Source organism: Macrosteles quadrilineatus, unplaced genomic scaffold (assembly GCF_028750875.1).
Source record: "Macrosteles quadrilineatus isolate MER2022 unplaced genomic scaffold, UCM_ALF_1.0 Scaffold_1__1_contigs__length_201487025, whole genome shotgun sequence".
Taxonomy (NCBI): domain Eukaryota; kingdom Metazoa; phylum Arthropoda; class Insecta; order Hemiptera; family Cicadellidae; genus Macrosteles; species Macrosteles quadrilineatus.
This window is the reverse complement of record NW_026542594.1, coordinates 170,897,227-170,919,166: the sequence shown is the minus strand read 5'-3', so window position 1 is coordinate 170,919,166 and position 21,940 is coordinate 170,897,227. Positions and strand designations below refer to the sequence as shown.

Here is a 21,940-nt window from a genome sequence, read left to right as displayed (position 1 = left end):
ACTCTTATCTAGCAAAAATATCGGCAATGAGCGGAAAACACGAGCACGAGCATTTGCTGTCATACCTACTACTCGCGATTTGGCGAGTTGCTGTTGTGTACTTGGCGTGGGTACAGTCTGGAGCCGGCTATAGGCATGGAACCTGAATAAAACCCCCTTTTTGCAAATCATTAAATTAATTTTAAATAATTATTTTATTATAACTAATTTAACATGAGATAAAAATATTTATTCTCGGTATATATTAATAATCTAACACGACATTTAATTTTGAACGTATTTATAAACTGTTTAAGAACGATGCTGTGAATGTTTGAAAGAATAGTTGATGAGTGTAAGTTTTTGAGAACTATCGAGAACTAACGAAGAACTAACGATTGGTGTATAGATATAAGCATTTATAGTCTGAAAACGGTGCCCGCTGGAAATTGTATAGTTGTGAAGTTAGTGTACCCACTTTGTATGCCTCGTAACTTTTTTATTTTTTGAGAACTAACAAAAAAATTTGGGAACTACCGAGAACTAACGATTGGTATATAGATATAGGCATTTATAGTAAAAAAAACTGTGCCCGCTGGAAATTCTATAATTGTGAAGTTGGCGTACCCACTTTTTATGCTTCGTAACTTTTTTTATTTTTTGAGAACTAACGTAAATATTGGAGAACTATCGAGAATTAACGAAGAACTAACGATTGGTGTATAGATATAAGCATTTATAGTCAGAAAACGGTGCCCGCTGGAAATTGTATAGTTGTGAAGTTAGCGTACCCACTTTGTATGCCTCGTAACTTTTTTATTTTTTGAGAACTAACGTAAATATTGGAGAACTATCGAGAACTAACGAAGAACTAACGATTGGTATATAGATATAGGCATTTATAGTAAAAAAAACTGTTCCCGCTGGAAATTGTACAATTGTGAAGTTAGCGTACCCACTTTGTATGCCTCATAACTTTTTTATTTTTTGAGAACTAACGAAAAAATTTGGGAACTATCGAGGACTAACGAAGAACTAACGATTGATATATAGATGTAAACATTTCTCCTCAGAAAACGGCGCGTTTTAGAACCCGGAAGTGTGAAGTTAGCGTACCCACTTATAATCGGCTATAACTTTTTTTATTTTTTGAGAACTAACGAAAAAAATTGGGAACTATCGAGAACTAACGATGAACTAACGATTGGTATGATCAAAAGTGGATACGCTAATATGGGTACGCCAACTTCACGGACCTCCAACTTTGGCGATTTGACACTTCGGCTTTGATTTGCAAAGACAGACGACAACCACTACGAACATCGTCACAGTCAGTGCAGTTGCAGATGATCTGAAGTAATCTTGGAAAGCTGGAATATGGGAAACGATGACGTCATTAACGGAGCGTCTCTTGAGCATTGCAGGAACTCGACCAAGGCCCCACTAGAAAAAAACGTTTTTCTAGTGGGGCCTTGACTCGACCCGCCAAAGGGCTCTCTACTCCGCGCTGTTCACGGAGGAATTTTGATCTAAATTAACATGTCATCAATTCCTCATTAATACCTCCCGTAAGTCAGACCCGAAAATAGGATGGGAACGAAACTCGGACTCGCTCTGGACTGCGAGTCACTCAAACTCGGCAGTTAAAAGTTGAGTCTAGTTGTCTGCTAGTAGCTAAGCTATTGGATACATTGGCTTCCACAACCACGCTACTGCTACTTCTATCTGCTTCTGCTAGAACTAGAACGCTAGAATGCTAAAATGCTAGTCTTGTGCCATTATTGTTTGACGATGTACTGATGAAGATGTGTGCTATTTAATATTGTAGGTGATGAAAGCACGAACAGTTTTTTCCAATTTATAGGTTATTTGGAAAAGTCCCACCTTTCTGATTAATGGATTAACTTCTGGTTTCGTCATATAATCAGGTAGGCCTACTTAAGTTGGTAGGCCTAGGCTATTTAGGCCTACCCCAACTTAATTTCTAAGTTCATAAGCTTAGGCCTAGGCCTAACTTAGCGATGATGATGATGATGTGTATTAAAAATACCCCCGCTGCAGCATACCTGCTGACTAAGCGAATTTCCATTTGTCTGAACTGATTTTCGATCAAATCTATTTAAATAACATTAGGTTTAACGAGTACCTAGGTTTGCTGCTAACTAATTAAACGAGTTTTTTTAGTAAAATATTAATAGCTTAGTAAAAGATAAATAAATTGGCCAAGTTTAATCCAAATATATCAATAAACAAGCAAACTACATCATTTTACAATATTCTCCATAAGAATAAGTTAACATCGGAATTTTAAATTTAAAATTTAAAATTTTTGGAAGTTTCTCCGTTAGGTACCAATAACCGTACAAAAACACTTTGATATAGGCTACTAAATTATTTGTTTTTTAAGCTCTTTAACAGAGCTTCTTCTAGAGAGAAATTGAGAAATTTTGTGTTTTGAGGGTCAAAAATGAGAAAAACCATTTTTTACTTCATAAAAGCCCCTGCAAAACACTGCTCCCATGGTCCGATCATGCTGGTTCGCGAACTCATTCAAGTTTATCCCGCCTTACACCTTCAAACCAAATTTTATCAAAATCGGACAAAAATTACTCAAGTTATCGCGTTCACGGACGTGTATATATATATAAATAAAGATTAAACATTAGGTAACAAACTTAGTACCCAAGTAAAATTATTTATTAAGTTAATAAATAGTTTTACTTGGGTACTAAGTTTAACTTAAGTTTATTAATGTTTAAAATCTTTATTTATATTGGTATAGTTAGCCCTATTATTCTATTTTTCATATATATATATTTATATATATATATATATAAATTTGAATGAATAGTGTTTTTGACCTCTGGGGACATCAAAATGAAAAAGTAAATCGGTCCCGGGCCTAGGTCTTACCGTGCCACCTACGGTAATAGCTATTTTCCCTATAGGGAAATTCGCTAAAAAGTCTTTTAATACTTAAAAGACGACACAATCTATCTGACAATCGTCAGTCAAGGATTAAGAATACAAGTATCAAAGTAAGTAGGCCTAAGATGATGACAGTGATGATAGCCTAGAAATTGTTTTGTTTCCCTTTTGTAATTATGCAGGAGATGGTAACGAAGAGAACCTTGGTTTTCATTCATATATCATTAGAAACTAGATTTTTACCTGAAAACAATGTGCAAAAATTGTTTTGTGGTCACAAAAACTGAATTGATTAACTTAGTTACGATTGTTTGAATTTTATTTCAATGTTGTATTAGGAACGTTGAATCTGCACTTAATATTTACACTGAAGTATTTTAAAAGCCCAAGTCACATTATTGATTGATTAAGTTTTATGCCAGTTTAAAGTGAATATTAAGTTACCCTCACAACCCACACTTAGGCAGGTAAGTTAGGCTACTATTTCTTTGAAATGTTGACTATACAAAGTAGGTATTTTAAGCCTAGTATGAATTGAGATGAGTGGTGCGATCTTGTAGTCTTGTTAGTGACTAAGGCCGACATATTCCTTAAGCACGTGTCACATTAGGCTGGCGAGGAGCCCGAGTGTGACCCGAGCTTAAGACACAGATGTTAATTAAGATAATAGCTCATACCGCTAACACAAAGGGACCTAGAGATTATAGTGGAATCCAAACCATATTTTTGCCTTGGTATTAACAAATTGGTCTAATTATCAGTATAGGCCTAGTACTGCGGATACGGTAGTCGTAGTACTTACTAGTGCTGATGTTAATCCACACCAGGTAATATAAGTTAACATCCACAGTGCATGTCTATAAATATCCACAATTAATTCCTTAATTTAAGTAGGATATATGAAATATTTGATTGAAATTTCCTAATTAAGATTAAATATTAAACACCTCTAGGACCGACATATTTAATCTGGATCTGAACGGGATTATGAAAAAATGAAGTAGGAATTAATTTTGTTCTTTTCTTCCCTTCACCGAGTGGCTTAGGTTAGGTTTTGACCATGTAACTGTTATATCCTATTAACTTATGGTAATAGTGTTGTGGCAGTTTTGATAAAATGAATAAACAAAAAATTGACACTAATTCTAACCTAACGCAACCCAACAAACTTCTCAAACAGCTTAAGATTTGTTTTTTATAAAGTTGTTATGCTGATTCGTGACTGTATTAACTTAAGTCCTTTGAAGTTAGGTTAGATTGGGGAAGATAATGTTTAGGTTATTAAATGAATCAAGTTTTTGATTGATGTTATCTACAGGCTGTTTGTGCACTTCTTAAAAAAGTGATATATAGGTAAATTCGACAAATAATAATTTTTATAATTTATTTTTTATGTCGTTTTTTTTATTTTATTACCTTTCTAATTTAACTTAACTTCAAAACACTTAGGTAATACAGTCAGGAATCCATATAACACCCAACCTACCTACCTCACATGTTTAAATAAGAACTGATTAAGTAGTTCATAATCAACCCTTAGTTGAATTTACAAATGCCTCTACCTCTTTGTCCTTTTTGTATAAACTTAATGTTTGTCATCTTAGGTTTCTTTTTCTTCCCTAAGATCCTTTCAATCGTTCTAATGTTTATGTTAAACTAAGTCAATTCACAGTAGACCAGCAGACAAGAGGCACAGTAATAAAATTCAAACAATCGTAGTCTAATAAGTTTTTGTGACAGCAGATCAATTTTACACCACTGTTTCAGGTAAAAATCTAGTTTCTAATAATATATAAATTACTATGGTTCTCTTGGTCACCATCTCCTGCATAAAATTTCCAAATCGTTCACTGTGCTATAGTCCGTCCGTTTGGCTATGATACCCAGCGAATTAGGAACCTTCTCGGAACTCGACTCACCCTTCAGACCCGCTCGCCAGGCTGGCCGTTGATAAAAAGTTTACCTTCCTACTGTCACAGTCCCACAGATATGTAACTTTTTTTAAATTTTAAGTTAAAATAAATTGTTATTTGAGTTCTACATTAAATTCCAAAAATTACACGATGTGGATACATAATATCTACGATCTGAAAGTTTGACAAAGCTGGTGACGATATAGAGTAATTGTAATACTTTCAGATCGTAGATATTAAGTATCCACATCGTGTTATTTTTGGAATTTAATGTAGAACTCAAATTTATAAAGAACAATTTATTTTAACTTAAAAAAAGTTACAGATCTGTGGAACTGCGCCAGTGGGTGAGTCATTGTTTGCCTCCGGCCAGCCCGACGAGCGGGTCGAGAGGGTGAGTTGAGTTCCGAGAAGGTTCCTAATCCGCTGGGTATCATAGCCAAACGGACGGACTACAGTTATGCAAATATTAATTTTTCATAGCCTAATTGATTTTAGGCCTATATTAATTAATGCTAGGTTGTTCTTTGACTTATGCGAATTCGTAACTGCATTAAGTTCAAGTCCGTTGAAGGTAGGTTCGATCATTAAGGTAGGCCAAGGTAAAGTTTAGGTTAAGTTAGATAAGACAATAAATTGTGTTACTTTGTTAGTTTATGTTATTTCCAGACTATCACTAGTCCAATTACTCCTAACTTAACATAAGTTAAAACACTGTGTTTAAAGACATTGCAAAATACATTTAAATTAAAGGAGTTGGTTCTCAAGCCAGGGTTTTTTAAGTTATTATTAAAGTGGTTTAAATACCTGTCATGTTGATAATCCAAGTGGTTGTGTAACATAGTTTCGGCTTACAATGGAGTATTCTTCAGGGTTTTTCCAAAGGTATTTTATTCAAAGTTCACAAATATTTACATAACATAAATAAACGGTATCAGCATTCTGACACATACTTTCTCCCATAAGTTTGTCAACAACCTTTATCATGTGTAAGTGGTGAGGGTAAATATACGCAAATGGGATTTGTACAATTTTGTTCAGAATTTAAAGGACTATAACATGCTAAATTTTTATCAAAATCGTTCGGGCCATTTTTGGGAAAATCCGATTTTTCTGTTATTTTATGGGGGTTTTATGGGAAAATGACATAATTTACAATAACTTTTGAACCGTAATTTTTACAGAAATGGGATTTGTACCATTTTGTTCAGAATATAAAGGACTACAACATACTCAATTTTTTATGAAAATCGTTCGGGCCATTTTTGGGAAAATCATATTTTTCCGTTATTTTATGGGGTTTTATGGGAAAATCCCCATTAAAAATAATAAATTCTAAAAAATTAAAAAAACTATCAAAACTGTAAGGGCTATAACATACTATGTTACATCAAAGCCGGGTTTTTTTTCTAAAATCCTATTTTTTGTTATTTTATGGGGTTTTTAATGGGAAAATAACATATTTGACCATAACTTTTGAACCGTAATTTTTACAGATATGGGATTTGTGTTATTTTATTCAGAATTTAAAGGGCTACAACATACTAAGTTTTTATCAAAATCGTTTGGGCCATTTTTGAGAAAATCCGATTTTTCCGGTTTTTATGGGAAAATCCCCATTAAAAATCAAAATTTCAAAAAAATGAAAAAAACGCCTGGAGATACCATGGATTAGAACCTACATACCAAATTTCATCGAAATCGGACCACAGGTGTGGTCTCTAGCTCTGTACACATCCAGACACACACACACACACACACACAGACATCACTTCGAAAACCACTTTTTTGGGTCCAGGGGGACCCAAAACGAATATATCCACTCAAACTCGAAAATTTTGACAAAAACAATACTTTCTCCATATACTATGGTATAGGGGGAGAAAGTAAAAACATTTAAAACACGTAACACGCATGCCTAGGCCTAGCTTTAACGACGTGACCGGTGGGAGTTTACCTCTAGAAGGTCCTATGGTTCAGTTAATAACTCAAATCGCTAAACTCACTGGGAAGATGGATCAGCTTAATTAAGAAAGTCGATTCACTCAAGAATGACGATATTGTACCTAACGTGAGGGCATCAAGGATCTTCAGTGTTAAGATTTCTGCTCTTGAGCTTAGTCATGCTGCCTCTGAGGCTAGGATTTCTGCCCTGGAGGAGAGTTTAAATACTATGAGTACTGCTGGTGGTCATACTAACACGGAATGTCTCGTTGGGGAGCTTAATGACAGATCTCAGCGAGGTGCTAATTTCTAGTATACAATTTGAAGGAACCCACTGGTGCAAAGGAAAAAAAGAAAAAGATCCAATCCCAAAGGAAAGGAAAGACCAAGACATCCATCATGTTAAAAATATAGTCTTGGAATTGGATGTTAATTTTGATACTGATCGGATAAGATCATATAGGCTTGGGAAGTTCGTACGTGGCAAGGTTCACCCTCTTAAAGTTGTGTTTGGATCAGCTAATGATGCAAAAATATTCAACATAAGTTACTCACAGGACGTTGTCACTCTTGATGCTGCATATGAGAGTCTGTCTATAGGAAGAGATCGCACAGTAAAGGAACGTGAATACCTTAAGAATGAGCTGGAAGAACGTCAGAAAAAGGGAGAAGAAAGTCTAACCATCAAATGCATCAATGGAGCTCCAAACATTGTGAATGGTTCTTAAAAAAAAGATGTGCAAAGTCTGAAATGATGTCGAAATTAAATATCTACTTCCAGAATGTAAATGGACTGAGAAGTAAATTGAATCAGTTAAACTTTTTGTAATAACCCATGATTATAATATAATTGTTTTAGTGAAACCCAATTTACTACCTGAGATAAGTGATGCTGAGCTGGGATTCACTGACTTTACTGTTTATTGATGTGACCGATCTGAAGGGACTTCCCAAAAGCTGAGGAGTGGTGGAATTCTTACCGCTATAAGTAATAGATTGGTTAACAGGGAGATTTTCCCCCAATTACAGTCTGTTGAATGGTATTTTACACTTATAGAATTATCAAAATCCTATCTGCTCCTTCGTGCTGTGTATCTTCCTCCAAACAAAGTTTGGTTCTGTATGTGAAAAATTATGCTTTCAAATGGCTCAAATGGTCCCAATCTTCTGGTTGGAGATTTCAACTTACCAGATACTATATGGGATGATACTGACAATACTATTTTTGATCCAACTTCTGTTCCCATTCTCAATTTAGCTAAATTTTTTGGACTTCAGCAATTTAATGACATCTAAAACGACCGTGGAGTATTACTGGATCTGGTTTTCTCATCTTTGGAGCATGTTGAGGATACCTACTCAGGCCTTGGATCCTTTGGTCCCGGTTGAATCACATCACCCTTCCCTTGACATCAAAGTTAAATGTAAGAATATATTACTTACGTCAATTAGCTCATTGAGTCGTGAGTTTCACCTCAGTACATGTTACGACACATTGTCATCATCAGCTGAGTTAGTACTTGTGAAGGTTTTATTCACCAGATGGCTTCGTCATGTTGAATAAATTAACACGTAACATGTAACACGAATACGACACGACACATATACATTTATAACACGTAAAACTTGAAGACATGCAGGCCTGCTTGAACAAAACATACGGTCATGCCGCGGGTCGGGGACAGACTGACTATTTGTTTATCCAGGCTTATCATTGTTATCTCGGAGGCAGTGGACAGCTGTTTCTTTGGTAGGAATGATAGAGTTGAATATTGAGTTGGAGCTGAAATTTAGTTTTTTCGTTTAGAACAACTTCCTTTGCGTCATTATTTTTATGAGCTCTGTAGATTTCATATTCTTCTAACGTGTCCAATTTTCTGCCTTTTTCACAAATGTGGAGTATTTCTAGACTGTTTTCTATTGTTCCGAATGAGTTGTAGTCGATTATATGTTGGCTGAATGCTGACTTCTGTTTGTTCGTCCTAGGGTTGGGTCTGTGTTCTTTAAACCGTGTGTTAAACCCGCGACCAGTTTGGCCTATATATATGCTCGGGCAGTCAGCACATTTTAATTTATAGACACCAGTTTTGTTATTAGTATTCGTTTCTACATTTGGCGTTTTGTAATTCAGCAAGTTTTTTGTTTTATTCTTAGTGTTGAATACTAGGCTTAAGTTGTTATTTTTCATAGATTTGTTCAACGTGTGTTGTATGGTGTGACTGTATTCAATACATACATATTTGGCCTTATTTTCACGGTTTAGTTGACAAGTTTCAATGTTATTTTCTCGTTTGTTCTTATGTTTGGTGATAAGTCTGTCCACTAAACTGTCAACATAACCATTTGCCCTAGCTATCATTCCTATTGTCCTATTGTCTATCATTCCTACCAAAGAAACAGCTGTCCACTGCCTCCGAGATAACAATGATAAGCCTGGATAAACAAATAGTCAGTATGTCCCCGACCCGCGGCGTGACCGTATGTTTTGTTCAAGCAGGCCTGCATGTCTTCAAGTTTTACGTGTTATAAATGTATATGTGTCGTGTCGTATTCGTGTTACATGTTACGTGTTAATTTATTCAACATGACGAAGCCATCTGGTGAATAAAACCTTCACAAGTACTAACTCAGCTGATGATGACAATGTGTCGAAACATGTACTGAGGTGAAACTCACGACTCAATGAGCTGATTGACGTAAGTAATATATTCTTACAATTATATCCACAGCTCAGGGGCTTAAGAATGAATTTAAATAAAGTTAAATGCCCGGGTAGGTTACGGCCAAGAAACATAACATACAAGCTAGACTACAACAAGGAAGAAATATTCAATAATCTACAGAATTGGGAGTATCCATCACTGAGTTGTGTTGAGGACATGGAATCGTCATTTACGGCCTTTTGTTCCAGGCTAAGCTCCCTTATAAAACTATTTACTCCACTAAATGTCTTGGTAAATCTACATTTCCTTGTTGGTTTTCTCATGACTTTGGTATTCTGTCGTGTACGGACCCAATGTAAACAGCTCACTGTGAATTGCTACAGAAACTATATCAAACAGGTATAAGATTCAATGCAAGAAAATATTAAGGGCTTCTGCGAAAATATGAACAGCCTTTTTTATTCTGAAAGATTCACAAAACAAGTGTAACTTAGATTTCTCAAATGATCTTAGTAGGCCGAGGTCCAGGCTGCCTACTCCTGAAACAGGGCCTAGGCAAATAAATGTAAATAGTTTTAACTCTGACATGGTGATAGCCACCGTGAATGTTCAATGTTTAAAAACCACTCTTTTAGCACGTTATTTCCAAATTGTTCCCGGACCCCCTTCATTGCTGGGGGGTATTCCAACCCCCATACCCCCCCCCCCCAAAGTATATGTCTAGGACCGCCCTTTATTTCATCTGATAATATATTATTGCAGGCTCTTCAATGAAATGTCTCACTGTGTATGTTGAAGAAATGTTGATGTTGGTTGATAATTGGCCTATCGCTGAATAAATATTTAACTAAATGTTTCAGAGGTATATAATGCTACAAGAATGGCAGCGAAGAGAATCTCAGCCCAAAAATTTCTGCCACTCTGTGTCTTTTTTGCCACGTTCACAATTGTTATGACAATACTAGTTTGCTCGACTGACATGAGATGTGAGTAACTCTGTTTTATTTCAAAATCACGCTTTTGCGATTTTAATTAATTTAATTTCTTCAATGAACGGTTATTACAAGCTGTTAATAACTTTGTTGTACTTAAGTGACCACATTGATGGACACCTAAATGTAAATTATTTGTTAGGTACCCATATCCTATCATGCATGTAGGCCTACACACACATTTTGCCAACCATATAATTTCTTACAAAATATTCTCCATATCTATAACATTATTCTATACCATGGTGGAAGGAAAAAACATAGGTGTGCTATTCCCATTATATTCTGACGTCACTCGGATTGCAAACAAAAGATCACCTGATTCTAACTGTCAAATTAGTACATATATTTGTTTTGATTTGGTTCTTATTGTTTTTATAATGTGTGTTTTTATAAAAAACAATAACAATCAAATCAAAACAAATACATACTAATTTGACAGTTACAATCAGGTGGTCTTTTGTTTGCATTGCAATCCAAGTGACGTCAGAATATGACGGGAATAGCACACCTATGTTTTTTCCTTCCACCATGATTCTATACTTGAATGGTGATGTAAAAAGGAATATTTTTAGAAGCCGGCTCTGAAAGCATTTTAATGAGTCATTACGAAGGGAATGTTTTGTCCACAACTTGTACCATTGCTCACTTAATAAGTCGATGAGTTGAGAAATTCTCATTATCTTGCATCACGCTCTGTTGGTCATGCCTGGAAGTGAAAACTAGCTATGTTTCACTCAATGACTTGGTTGTGTACTCCCACAATATTATAACAAATTTCACTTACTTCTTGGATTATTATAAATTCTTGAGTGCTTTTTGACAAAAAATCTTGACCGGTTTATAGTTAAAGACTCTGAAGGAAATGCTCCACACAAACAAGTATTGCCACTTGTTCTATTATCACAGTTACTTTTCCAAATTAGGTCCTCAAATGTTGTTTTTTAAACGTTTTTATTAGCTCGCTTTCTTGTCCGGTAAAAATTTTGGAATCAATTTTATATTAACTTCCCGATAAGCTGGAGACTTGAAACTAGGAACATAGCTTACAAATGGATGATAATACAATATTATATAATTTAATTTTCATTATTATTTTCTTGCATGTTTAGGGCTACTAATATAATAAAAATAAAAAACATAGTTACCAAAGTACCCTTTTAGTAATTATTTTATTTAATAATTTAATTTTCACATTTCCCTTGGGCTACGCCCTATGGACTTGTATTTATTATTTCGCTTTCTTACAAATTTTGATATCAATTTAAACAAAGTTCCCTGCAATAGATCATACTAGTTCAATAGGTGAAGTTAATTGTAAATTAGCATGCACCCCACGTTTTTCGTTTTAAATCTTACAAGTATTTATTCTCTCAACATATTTATAAATTATTTTCTACTTTTTAGTGTCTATAAAAACGTGGCATGTTTAAAAAGTATTTTGATTTATAAATTATTGAATTTAAAATAACTTTTAATTACCTTATCTCCAAGGCCACTGAAACCTCAAAGAAGGTTTTTGGCCTTGGTATCAATTGCCTCCAATCTCTTATATCACCTGCCTCCTGCAATGTGGATCTTAGTATTTCATTACTTCGTCTTCCCACCTTATTTTTGGTTATCCAAGTGGTCCATGGATACTATATTATTACAACGGCTATAACAATAACAATTATATCTTTTAATTGTTAAGAATATCTTCTCTCCTCTTTACATGGCCTGCCCATCTCAGTCGTTTACTTTTAATTTAAAATGAATGAAGGGTTAGATCAAACTCGTGTTTTGTGTTACTAATGACACAACTTAATAGAAATCTATATACTAGTAGGAGAAACATTCTTTTGAAATCATTTTCTAACAGATATTCTAAAGTCCTTACCTTGGCTTATGAATATAATGCCAAGTAAGTTTTTTAGTTTCACAATCTAAACTTTTTTGCATTTACAGCTCGAAGATATCACCGGATGCTCAATTTAAGTCTTGAAGCTGATTTTCAAAATGTAGCCCAAGAAGATCCGCAGTTAATATCATTTATAAGAGAAAAGCACCTTCGACCTCCTCCGAAGAGTCATGGTAAACGTGTGAATGTTGATGTGGAAGCGATTCCTGAACTTGGGGAACTTTTCAGCTGGAAGGTATACACTGACGGATAGTTGTTTTTTTTTAATTTGTTTAACCCTAGCAGTGGCCAATGTTAGAAGTAGGAATGGCCAACCCATTTTGCAGACCTTTTTTTGAAAACTCATAAAAATTCAACCGTACAAGTATCTAGCCAACGTCATATTCATTTTGTTTGGAAAGAACAGGAGAATCTAGAAATAGTATAGTTATGATAATATAATAATGATATAGACAGTTTATTTTTTTGTAAAAGTGAAAAAATAAGAATTTTTTTAAAACTCAAAAGCAGCCTAGGTAAATTTTTTTCTACAAATTTTTTATGGGAATTTATTTTATAAATTTTGTAGACAATCTAATTCCCTACATCTATAACATATTATAATTTCCTACATTTATAATATGTTAGGACATTTTTTTTATAAGTTGTTAGGGCGAAATATAATAACAAACGGAGAACCGAAAAAATTGAAATCCGTACAAAGGTGAGTTTGTATTGTAAAAAGTTATATAATATATGTGTAATGATATATACATGTTTGTAAAGCTAATGAAGTAAGGAATCCAAAAAAGTCATAAAGTTTATGGTAAAAATATTTTTTTATTTATAAATAAAATGTTTTTATATTTTAGCGATTTTGTGAAAGAAAAATCATAGTATTTAGTATAAAACTTTTGTAACAAATGTTTTTACTTCAAACCAAAATAATCATCTTGTAGTGTATTCAATTACCTACATAAAAATGTATAACACGTTGGATAAAATTTTTGTTTTTACGTGTTAGGGGCATAATAATGTAATAAAAATAAACGGAAACCCGGAAAATACAACCGCAAGAAAAATACAACCTTTTATAAACACAATTTCACACTATTCAGTAAATATTCATGCATAATAAAATGCATGAAAATTACTGTTATATATACACACATATTTCTCTAACAATACAAAATAATAACAAATTTAGTATTAAATCACGGATGACACCAGAGCGAAAACTCACTGGCAACAACACGCAATGGCGAATACAAGGCACTTTGTGTATTACACCTTGACAGTAGTGAAGCACTTTCGTCATCTTCCTGAGAGAAAACGGAAATAACCCTGAGAGCAGGTCTGCCACTATCACAAGCTACATTTATTACTCTTCAAAATGACATATTATATGACTAGTAATAATAACCTATACTGTATGTAATTTGTAATTTCCGTACAATCGTCTAGCGACTATAGGTCATTTCTCATAAATTTCGAAAACAGCTGTTTTCATAAAATTGTACCGGTTGCCCAATCAATATTTCCTTCTAAATATCACTACCACAATGAAGATTAAATCAATGGCTATCCAGTGGTACCACCCGCAACATTCCAAGACGAAATTTACCCGAACAGGGTAATGCCAAACAAGTTGTGTTTTGCCAGTTCCCAAGTGTTGGCTACAAAAGTCATGCCGCGCCAAAAATTCATTTAATTTCTAATCATTGTGACATTGTTATATACCTGCTACAGGGTTTGTTTATGTAATAAAATGAAAGTTCAGAATGTGATCTTTCGAATGATATATATATTGTTCTCATCTGAGTTGATTATAAGCGTTTTTTTTTTTACCGTTAAAATAATTTCGGCCCTTACCATCCCTTAGGATTGTGGCCATTCTAAGCATCAACGGCGAACGACCGTCCCGTGATCGTTGGCCACTGCTAGGGTTAAATGGCAGTTTGAATATTTATATCGTGCTAGAGACACATCCAAATTATTGAAAGTCTGGATATTTGATATCTGAATTATAAACTTTCTACTGTATTATTTTTCCCAGCATTTCTCATGTGTACTATTTATTTTTATTTTCATTTATTTATTTATTAACCTAATGTACATGTCATCAAATGACAGGACTTTGTCAATACAGTATTAAGTACTTAAAAAACTTAATTAGTAATATTAAACATCAAAACAAAGGAATTTTTATAATTTGATAATTTAGTCTCTTAATTTTAAATCTTTCTCTCCTGAAGTCAGGATCAGAAATATATTGAAACTCTTGTTTTACTAATCTTAAATGGAAAACGTCCGCAGTAAATTTTTTAAACAAGAACAAAAGGTATTTCCAACCCTTGGTTTGTAATTTTAAATGTAGACAGGTCAGCAACCTAGAAAGAAAAATAAATGTATATTGCCTTTGTCCATACTCTGTTTTAAGTTCACTGTATTAAGTTGTTTTAATTATTATTTAGGTAGTATTAAGTAGTATTTAAGATAGAAGTTTGTCCTGTTGATTATATACAAATCAAATCAAAATTTTCTTTATTCATTATGTACACATAGAGTACAGAATGGCGTCAACAGATGTATGGATAGTGTGTAATACTCCGTCCACAAAATTTAGGCGGTTTAAGGGGAAGAACCTCCACTTGATCCTACGCTTAAAGCAATATTGTAATACTGTAGCTGACTTTGCCAAAACGTCAATCAGCTGTAACAAAAGCAAAAAAAGTAGTGGTGGGACGATTTCCCCTCAAATCGCCTAAATTTTGTGAATCTATAGTGCAGAATAAAATACAATTGACTTTGACTAGTGCAAAAACAGACATCTTCAATTTTTATTTTTTTAATACACTAGGCCTATTGTGTACAAAGCTAAAAATTGCATTTACCCATCAGATTTAAGTTGCGCTTAGAAATGAAAATTTCTCAAACCATGATATTCAGTAAAATAAAAATGATTCCTTGGAGTCTTCAACTGTCTACAAATCTTGTTTTTTTTTTTCAGAAAGGTGGAGTATTTGTAGAAGGTGGAGCGTACCGACACAACAGCACATCTGAAACGGAGTGGTTGGAGCGCACGCTACACTGGAGGGGGTTATTGATACAACCAGACCCCCAGGACTTCCGATTGTTGTTGTCGCGCAACCGCACACGTTCGTACGCAGCCAACGTTTGTCTTAGTCCTACACCCAACCCTAAACAGGTAGGATTCTAAACAAAAAATACAAGGATCAATTTTTATGAGGGCTTGTGTTGCAGGATGCAAGATTTAATTAACTCATTTTTATAGTACTAGGATTGCGTTAAATGACAAATAATAGCTAAATAGGTGAGCTGTTACTGTACTAAAGTAAACTGCACTGATAGATTTTAGTGAAGGTATTGAGACACAAACCCACAATATAATCATGAATTTCTAGTCTGTTGTCGTAGTGGTGATCGAGCCATAGACTCGCTCAAAAACACATGTTGAAATTTTGTAGTTTAAATATACCTGGCAATGTTCTAAAAACCACAAATTTCTATAATTCTAAACTTTAATATAGTCAAAAACATATTCATTTAACTTAAGTGTGGAAATAAGGTATCATTAATTAATAGTTTTACATTTGAAATAAGGATACTAAGTTACTAATGTTTAAATAGATTCCATATTAGCCCAGTTACTCTGTTGTTCATCTTATTCAACCATATTTTTAGTTGTTTAAAAGAATAGTTATTTGTGGAACTAGTGGGCAAAGTGGCACTTGGCTGCACATGAGAGGCCCAGGTGAGTGTGTAAAATTTCTCGAGTGCAGTAAAGGCACTTTGCATTCACGTTACACATTATATTTTTCCTTCAGTTACTACTGTATAAGCATATAAATGATTAGTGTTTAAAACAAATAAATAAAAGTTTAAAATACCTGATTGTCGCCTTGTGGTCCACAGTTTGTCCTAGTGGATTTTGTACATTTCGGCTCAAGCACCTGTGTTCATGTGTTGTGAACTTTCTACGCACCTCTTCAGGGAAGTTTAGTTATCAGTTCTTATACGGATCCCACAATGGCGCTTGTGCCGAAATTTACGTAATTTACGTAAATTTTTACGTAATCCACTGGGGCAAACTTTGGACCACAAGGAGACAATCAGGTTTTAACCTTTTATTTATTTTTCAATCAATTGGTCCGGAAACACGACAACAAAATATGAAGTCTTTCAAACACTATACAATAAGTTTTTAGGTTAGGTTAAATCCAAGTTTAATGAAAGGGGAAACGCTGCAGCATCTGATTGTAGTGGTAGTATCTTTAAGAGATGCGAAATTATTTCCAAGCATACACATATTAATTGCCTAATATAAGCTCACTTTTTTGTGTTGTTGGTTGGAATACTGGAGTGCTGATAAATAATAGAGCGGCAAAAGTAAGGGAATGCAGTAGTTAGCTACTTTGCGTGCTATAATCGGTACAAGAAAGCCCACTTTGTCAAGTAACTGTAGGAAAGATATTTTTAACTAGAGACAATTAGGATTATTATGTACAAGGATAGGGATCAGCTAGCTTACCTGGTGGATAGAGTCCAGATTAGCCTTGATTACACATAAAACACATGACACACTCTGATAACACTCTGATCCCTATCCTTGTACATAATAATCCTAATCGTCCAATTGGCCTTTTCTTAACTCCTTTAACTAGAGACAGTAATTTAAAAACAATTTGTTGTTGAAATGTAAGTAATTGTTGCAGGTGTCTTTCCGAGAAGTTGCCAAGAATATTTCCGAGAGTCAGTTGACCAAAGTACACTGTTTCCCTCTCTACTCCTTGTTGTTGGCCTATAATGCCACAACTGTAGACTTTCTTAGTCTGAAAGCTGAGAAAGCTGAACTGCAGGTTAGTGATTGAGTAAAAATATTAGTTTTTCCAACATTATTTTATATTCAAGGTATGGTCTTTAAGGATATCCAGCTGACCAGGAAACCAGGAGTTGTAGGAAAATTGTACACAAACTTATGGGACTGGGAAATACGGAATAATGGCTCAAATCCTATAGCTTAGCGTCCATCCATTAGCAGTGTTCTGTTGGTTGTTTCTTTTACGTCGTCTGTAACCAAGAGAGTCATGATCGTAGGAAATTATCACATTTCACAATATTGCTGTGATCTCTACCGGTATTTTTCCCCAGAACCAATAGTACTCACTTAAATGTTTTCAGGCACCGACACGCCACTAATATTTAGTATTCCATACCCCCAGAATTATTTTTTGAAGCAGCCCACCCATAAAACGGCCTTAATGCTCTTTCCAAATGTATGCCTGATGAAAGTCCCGATCGCAAACATTTTAACTCTTGATGTTTGGTGAAATTTCATTGGGTCGGGGTTGGTGTTAGTATCCAACCTGATGTCAATTCAACTAAATAGATTCTAATTGTAATATTGGATAAAACTTTATGAAAATGAGATGTCTACTTCTTTCTATAGTAAAAGGGTATACATTGGTACATGGATATGCAGTAGTTTTTATAACATTTACTGTTGTTCGCAGGTATTGAAAACATTGCCATTCTCACGAGTACGTATCAAAGTGATCAGTGTGCTGAATCCACCTGATGACCGACAGTACGGCAACGCTCTTCTCGTAAGACTCATGCGGCTGCTGAGCGTTCACGGCTACAAACTGCATCGTTACGCTTCCATCAACAACCGCTGGGTGTTTGTTTGTGCTCGTGGCTATTCCGGCTGTTCAGCTCTACGCGTAAACCAGTGATCTTAACGAATCCGATTGAGTTTGGACGAGTAGAGTCAGGATTGATCCCACAGCTGATTAACCTAAAGCTGTAAACCTCGGTATGATAACTCATATGGTTAACCAATGTCCATAAATAAAAGGTTTAGATATTCACGTAATAATCTCATGACCATAAAATATACAAGTTTTAATTGTAATAAACCAATAATAGTAAAAACATTTTCCCTTTGGATGCCTTTATTACGGTCAACTATAAATGCAAGATGTACTTTCGGATATCCATTATATAGAATAGTGCTCTATTCTACGTATGGTTTATTGACCAACTTGTTGTATATAGACTTAGGTACCGCTTCTCTATTCTTAAACAGTGATACTACTTATAAGCTTGTTTATTATTCAACAAAACTGTCTCACATTGCAATACCGTTTCTAAGTTATAAGGTGTTTGGTTCCAGGTTCAGGACACTTTGGAAGTAAAGATTTGCATTAAGAGGAGTTTTATATTTTATTTGTTGACAAATTTGCACCTAAAATATAAAGTTTTTTACTAATTTGTTATACTCTTGATTTTCAGAAGTAGTTGATGCACAGTAACAGTACATTTCAAAACTCATGCGGTTGAGGACAAGCAACCATCTCCTCCACTTAACTCTAAATATAAAACAACAGACAGCAGCTGATATCTAAAGTATAGGCCTACTAGCAAATTACAAAATACATCAGTTACAAAAGGCAAATTACAAAGGGAAAAACGTCAGTTGTAACTATGTAAATTGAGCAGATATATTACACTGAAGATTACTCAATATAGGGGTAAAATAGAGCGAGTGTTTCACTCTTATTTAAGGGTAGATTTTACAATTTTAATGCACTCTTTTTTATAGTTAACAACTGTATTCAGTTGTATTAGTATTAGCGTTAATTGTATTACAATAATCTTTTTAGTAAACAGTATACGCTTGAACCGGACTTAACTGCACTCAGCTAATCAATCATGCAAGAGTATTTTCATTTTAGAGAGTATGCTTATCCTGAAGTTTTTCCTTTATATTGCTTTTCTTTTACAATTGAAATAAACTATACCGAGCCATGACTCGGTTCTCCAGTACTAATTAATAATTTAAAATTCCATAAGTTGCCTTAGACTGCATACTTAGCGGGAACGTACATTCTCTTTCACATTGTTTTTTCAACACTTTTGACGAGACTAATCGGTCCCTTGGGAAGAAGCAGATAGAATTGTAGTTGAGGAGTAGGGTACATAATAATGAGTCTCAGATTCCAATTGCTATCTTATAGCTGTGACAGGAGCTTGAAAAAAAACCTTAATAAGTTTTAACAAACCCTTGGGTTTGTCGAGTTTTATTAAAATCATTGGCATGATTCAACATGTTATGAAATACATCAAGTTTTGCGAGTCGGGCTCTTGGTAATTTGAAAGATCTGTTATGTCCACTTTATTTATTATTAAAAAAAGACAAGTTTTAATACTCTACCCTAAAATATTACTGATTTGATTACTCTATGTTTTAGGTTTCATTACAGACTTCATTACTTAAGTAGAAAATTAAATTTGGCGTTTAGTTTTTTTTTTTAGATGTTTAGCAGTTGCTTACTATAAGAAAGTTGAAACTTTCGATTGAAGACTGATTCAAAATATGTTTCTGTGTTTGTCTATGCCGAAGTACTGTACTTTAAAGTACAGTACTACTTTTGGCTTTTTTATTTATTGAAAAAGATAATAATTATCTTAGTCTTTTGTTGTATTTATTGTTGTATTTTTAAAGTATCTGTATTTTCTATTTTTTTCATCACAGTGTTGTGTTATTTTTCCCAACCATTTTAGCAGCTATTCATATAGATGATGGATGAGAGGGGGTGGATTCATGTTGGCCTACACATAGATATTACCATAGAAAAAAAAAATTAAATATAGACTGTCAGCCGTGCTGCAGTTACCATAGGTTCTGGCGCACACCGCTTGGAGTGCCGCGTAGTTACTGCGTACGCGCTATGTAACTACACGACACTCCCAGAACCCACGGTAACCGCAGCACGACTGAAAGTCTATATTTCTTGTTTTTGTCTATGATATTACTTGCACATTCTTGGCATTTGGGAAGGATTTCTAGTCCTTAATCTTTTGTAATTCATTCACCAATATTTTTTTTTATGGCTGATGCATATCAACGCGAAGATTGCAGGCTGAATATAATATATTGTTTAATAACTATTCATTATTTAATAATATATTTTAATAATTATAATAATTTAATTTAAAATAATTTTTTGGTCATTTGAGAGGAAAACTGTTCAAAATGAATTAATAAGAAAATAGAGTTACAGTATGATACAAATCTGTTAAAATCCCAGATTTTCATTACCCTGACAATTGTTAGAGATTTTTATTTATAAATCTTAAGTCATAATCTTAAAGTATAATTCTTAAGTCATACTGTGTGTGTTATTAACTAGTCCAAAGGTACTCTCTCAAGTGTAAAGGACACTTTTTCTTATTCCTAAATTTAGGAAGAAAATCAATAAATCCTATCTGGAACTAAACCTCTCCATCCCTAACATAAAGTGATAAAAAATTGTATATCATGAAAATGTATTATAGTTTTGAGTAGTATCTGTAAATAATCAAAATACTTGAGTTAACTTACCAAAGGCTTAGGATCAAAAACACATGACTGTTTCTTAGTTGTAGAGATTTATTTACTACGGTTGTGTAACTTTACGTTTATAGCTTTATGTTGGTATTATCAGTTAAGTGATGCAGGTTTTTTAGGTGTGATAGTTGTATGTTAATGTTATTACATTAGTTTTCATTCATAAGTGCATTTATGTTTATATGTTTTCAGCCAACAAAAGTTTTTGTTTGTAACATTGTACCGAGAGAGCTTAAGTGCTGTGCACTATGTTTAACACTGTTATAATCTAGCACCCTTTTAATTTTTCATGACAATATTTAATGGATGGATTCATGACCAAAGACTTAATCTCACATTATCTCTTTTAAAAAGTCCATATCCACTCTAAAGGCTGGCCACGCACTGTATTCAACTGACACAATAAGATTATTTTGGCTTATGCCTTATATTTTCTGTTCTGACATGTTTGGTCCAATAAGAATGTTAAAAATTCCAAAACTCTCATTGGGGTTAGCTGTATCATCAGAAGGGATTTCTGACAGCTTGGTTGCTTTTGTCGGAGACAAAATATTTGGTTTCATTATCAACAAATGCAAGAAATGTTGTAAAAATGTATTTAATTATTTCCGATCTTGGCCAGTTTTGTGTGCGACAAGCCTGAGGAAAACTATTTTTAAGCACATTGGTGTCATTTTCAAGGCACGCTGAGTTCCTAGAACGCCCTTTACTATTGGAAGTAAAATTATAAGCTTTAATTATTATAAGCGTAGAATTATTGTAACATATCTAGATCTAATGAGATTAATGTTAAGGTAACGGTGCTTTCACATTGTAGTAAGCAAAATTTTCTCTAGTATATTAATCTTTTACTACTAAGGGAAAAGTAAAATTCTTTTGAGCATATAGCCTTAATGTAACCTAGCGTAGCACTAGAATTGGGTAGTTTGAATTTGAAAACAGTCCATAGTTTACCCTATAAATTTCCAGATTTCTAACTGTAACTAATAAAAATGATCAACACTTACTTAAATACATCAACATTCAAGTTATGTATTCTGTATTTGATTTTTTATCCATGTTGTGTTTCAGTATTAAAAATAAGATTCAATATTTCATTTATTGGTTGTGTAAAACAATAAAATACTGTCAACATGGTACAAGTTATTGAAGAAATAAAGTATAAGCAAAGATAAAATACTTTGTTTATTATTTTGTAAAACCTTTCCAGAACTGTTAACTTCAGGATG

At 33.9% G+C, this 21,940-nt stretch overlaps 1 protein-coding gene across 1 annotated transcript; it reads left to right on the top strand.

The window, feature by feature from the left end:
* The first annotated feature begins 1,693 nt into the window (after nt 1-1,693).
* LOC128989933 (protein Star-like) lies at nt 1,694-21,848 on the top strand. Its single transcript, XM_054412090.1, has 6 exons — nt 1,694-1,907; nt 10,288-10,413; nt 12,367-12,554; nt 15,309-15,506; nt 17,035-17,178; nt 17,833-21,848. The coding sequence occupies exons 2-6, from the start codon at nt 10,308-10,310 to the stop codon at nt 18,052-18,054; spliced, it is 858 nt and encodes a 285-aa protein (XP_054268065.1). The 5' UTR covers nt 1,694-1,907; nt 10,288-10,307; the 3' UTR covers nt 18,055-21,848.
* Nucleotides 21,849-21,940: the final 92 nt, after the last annotated feature.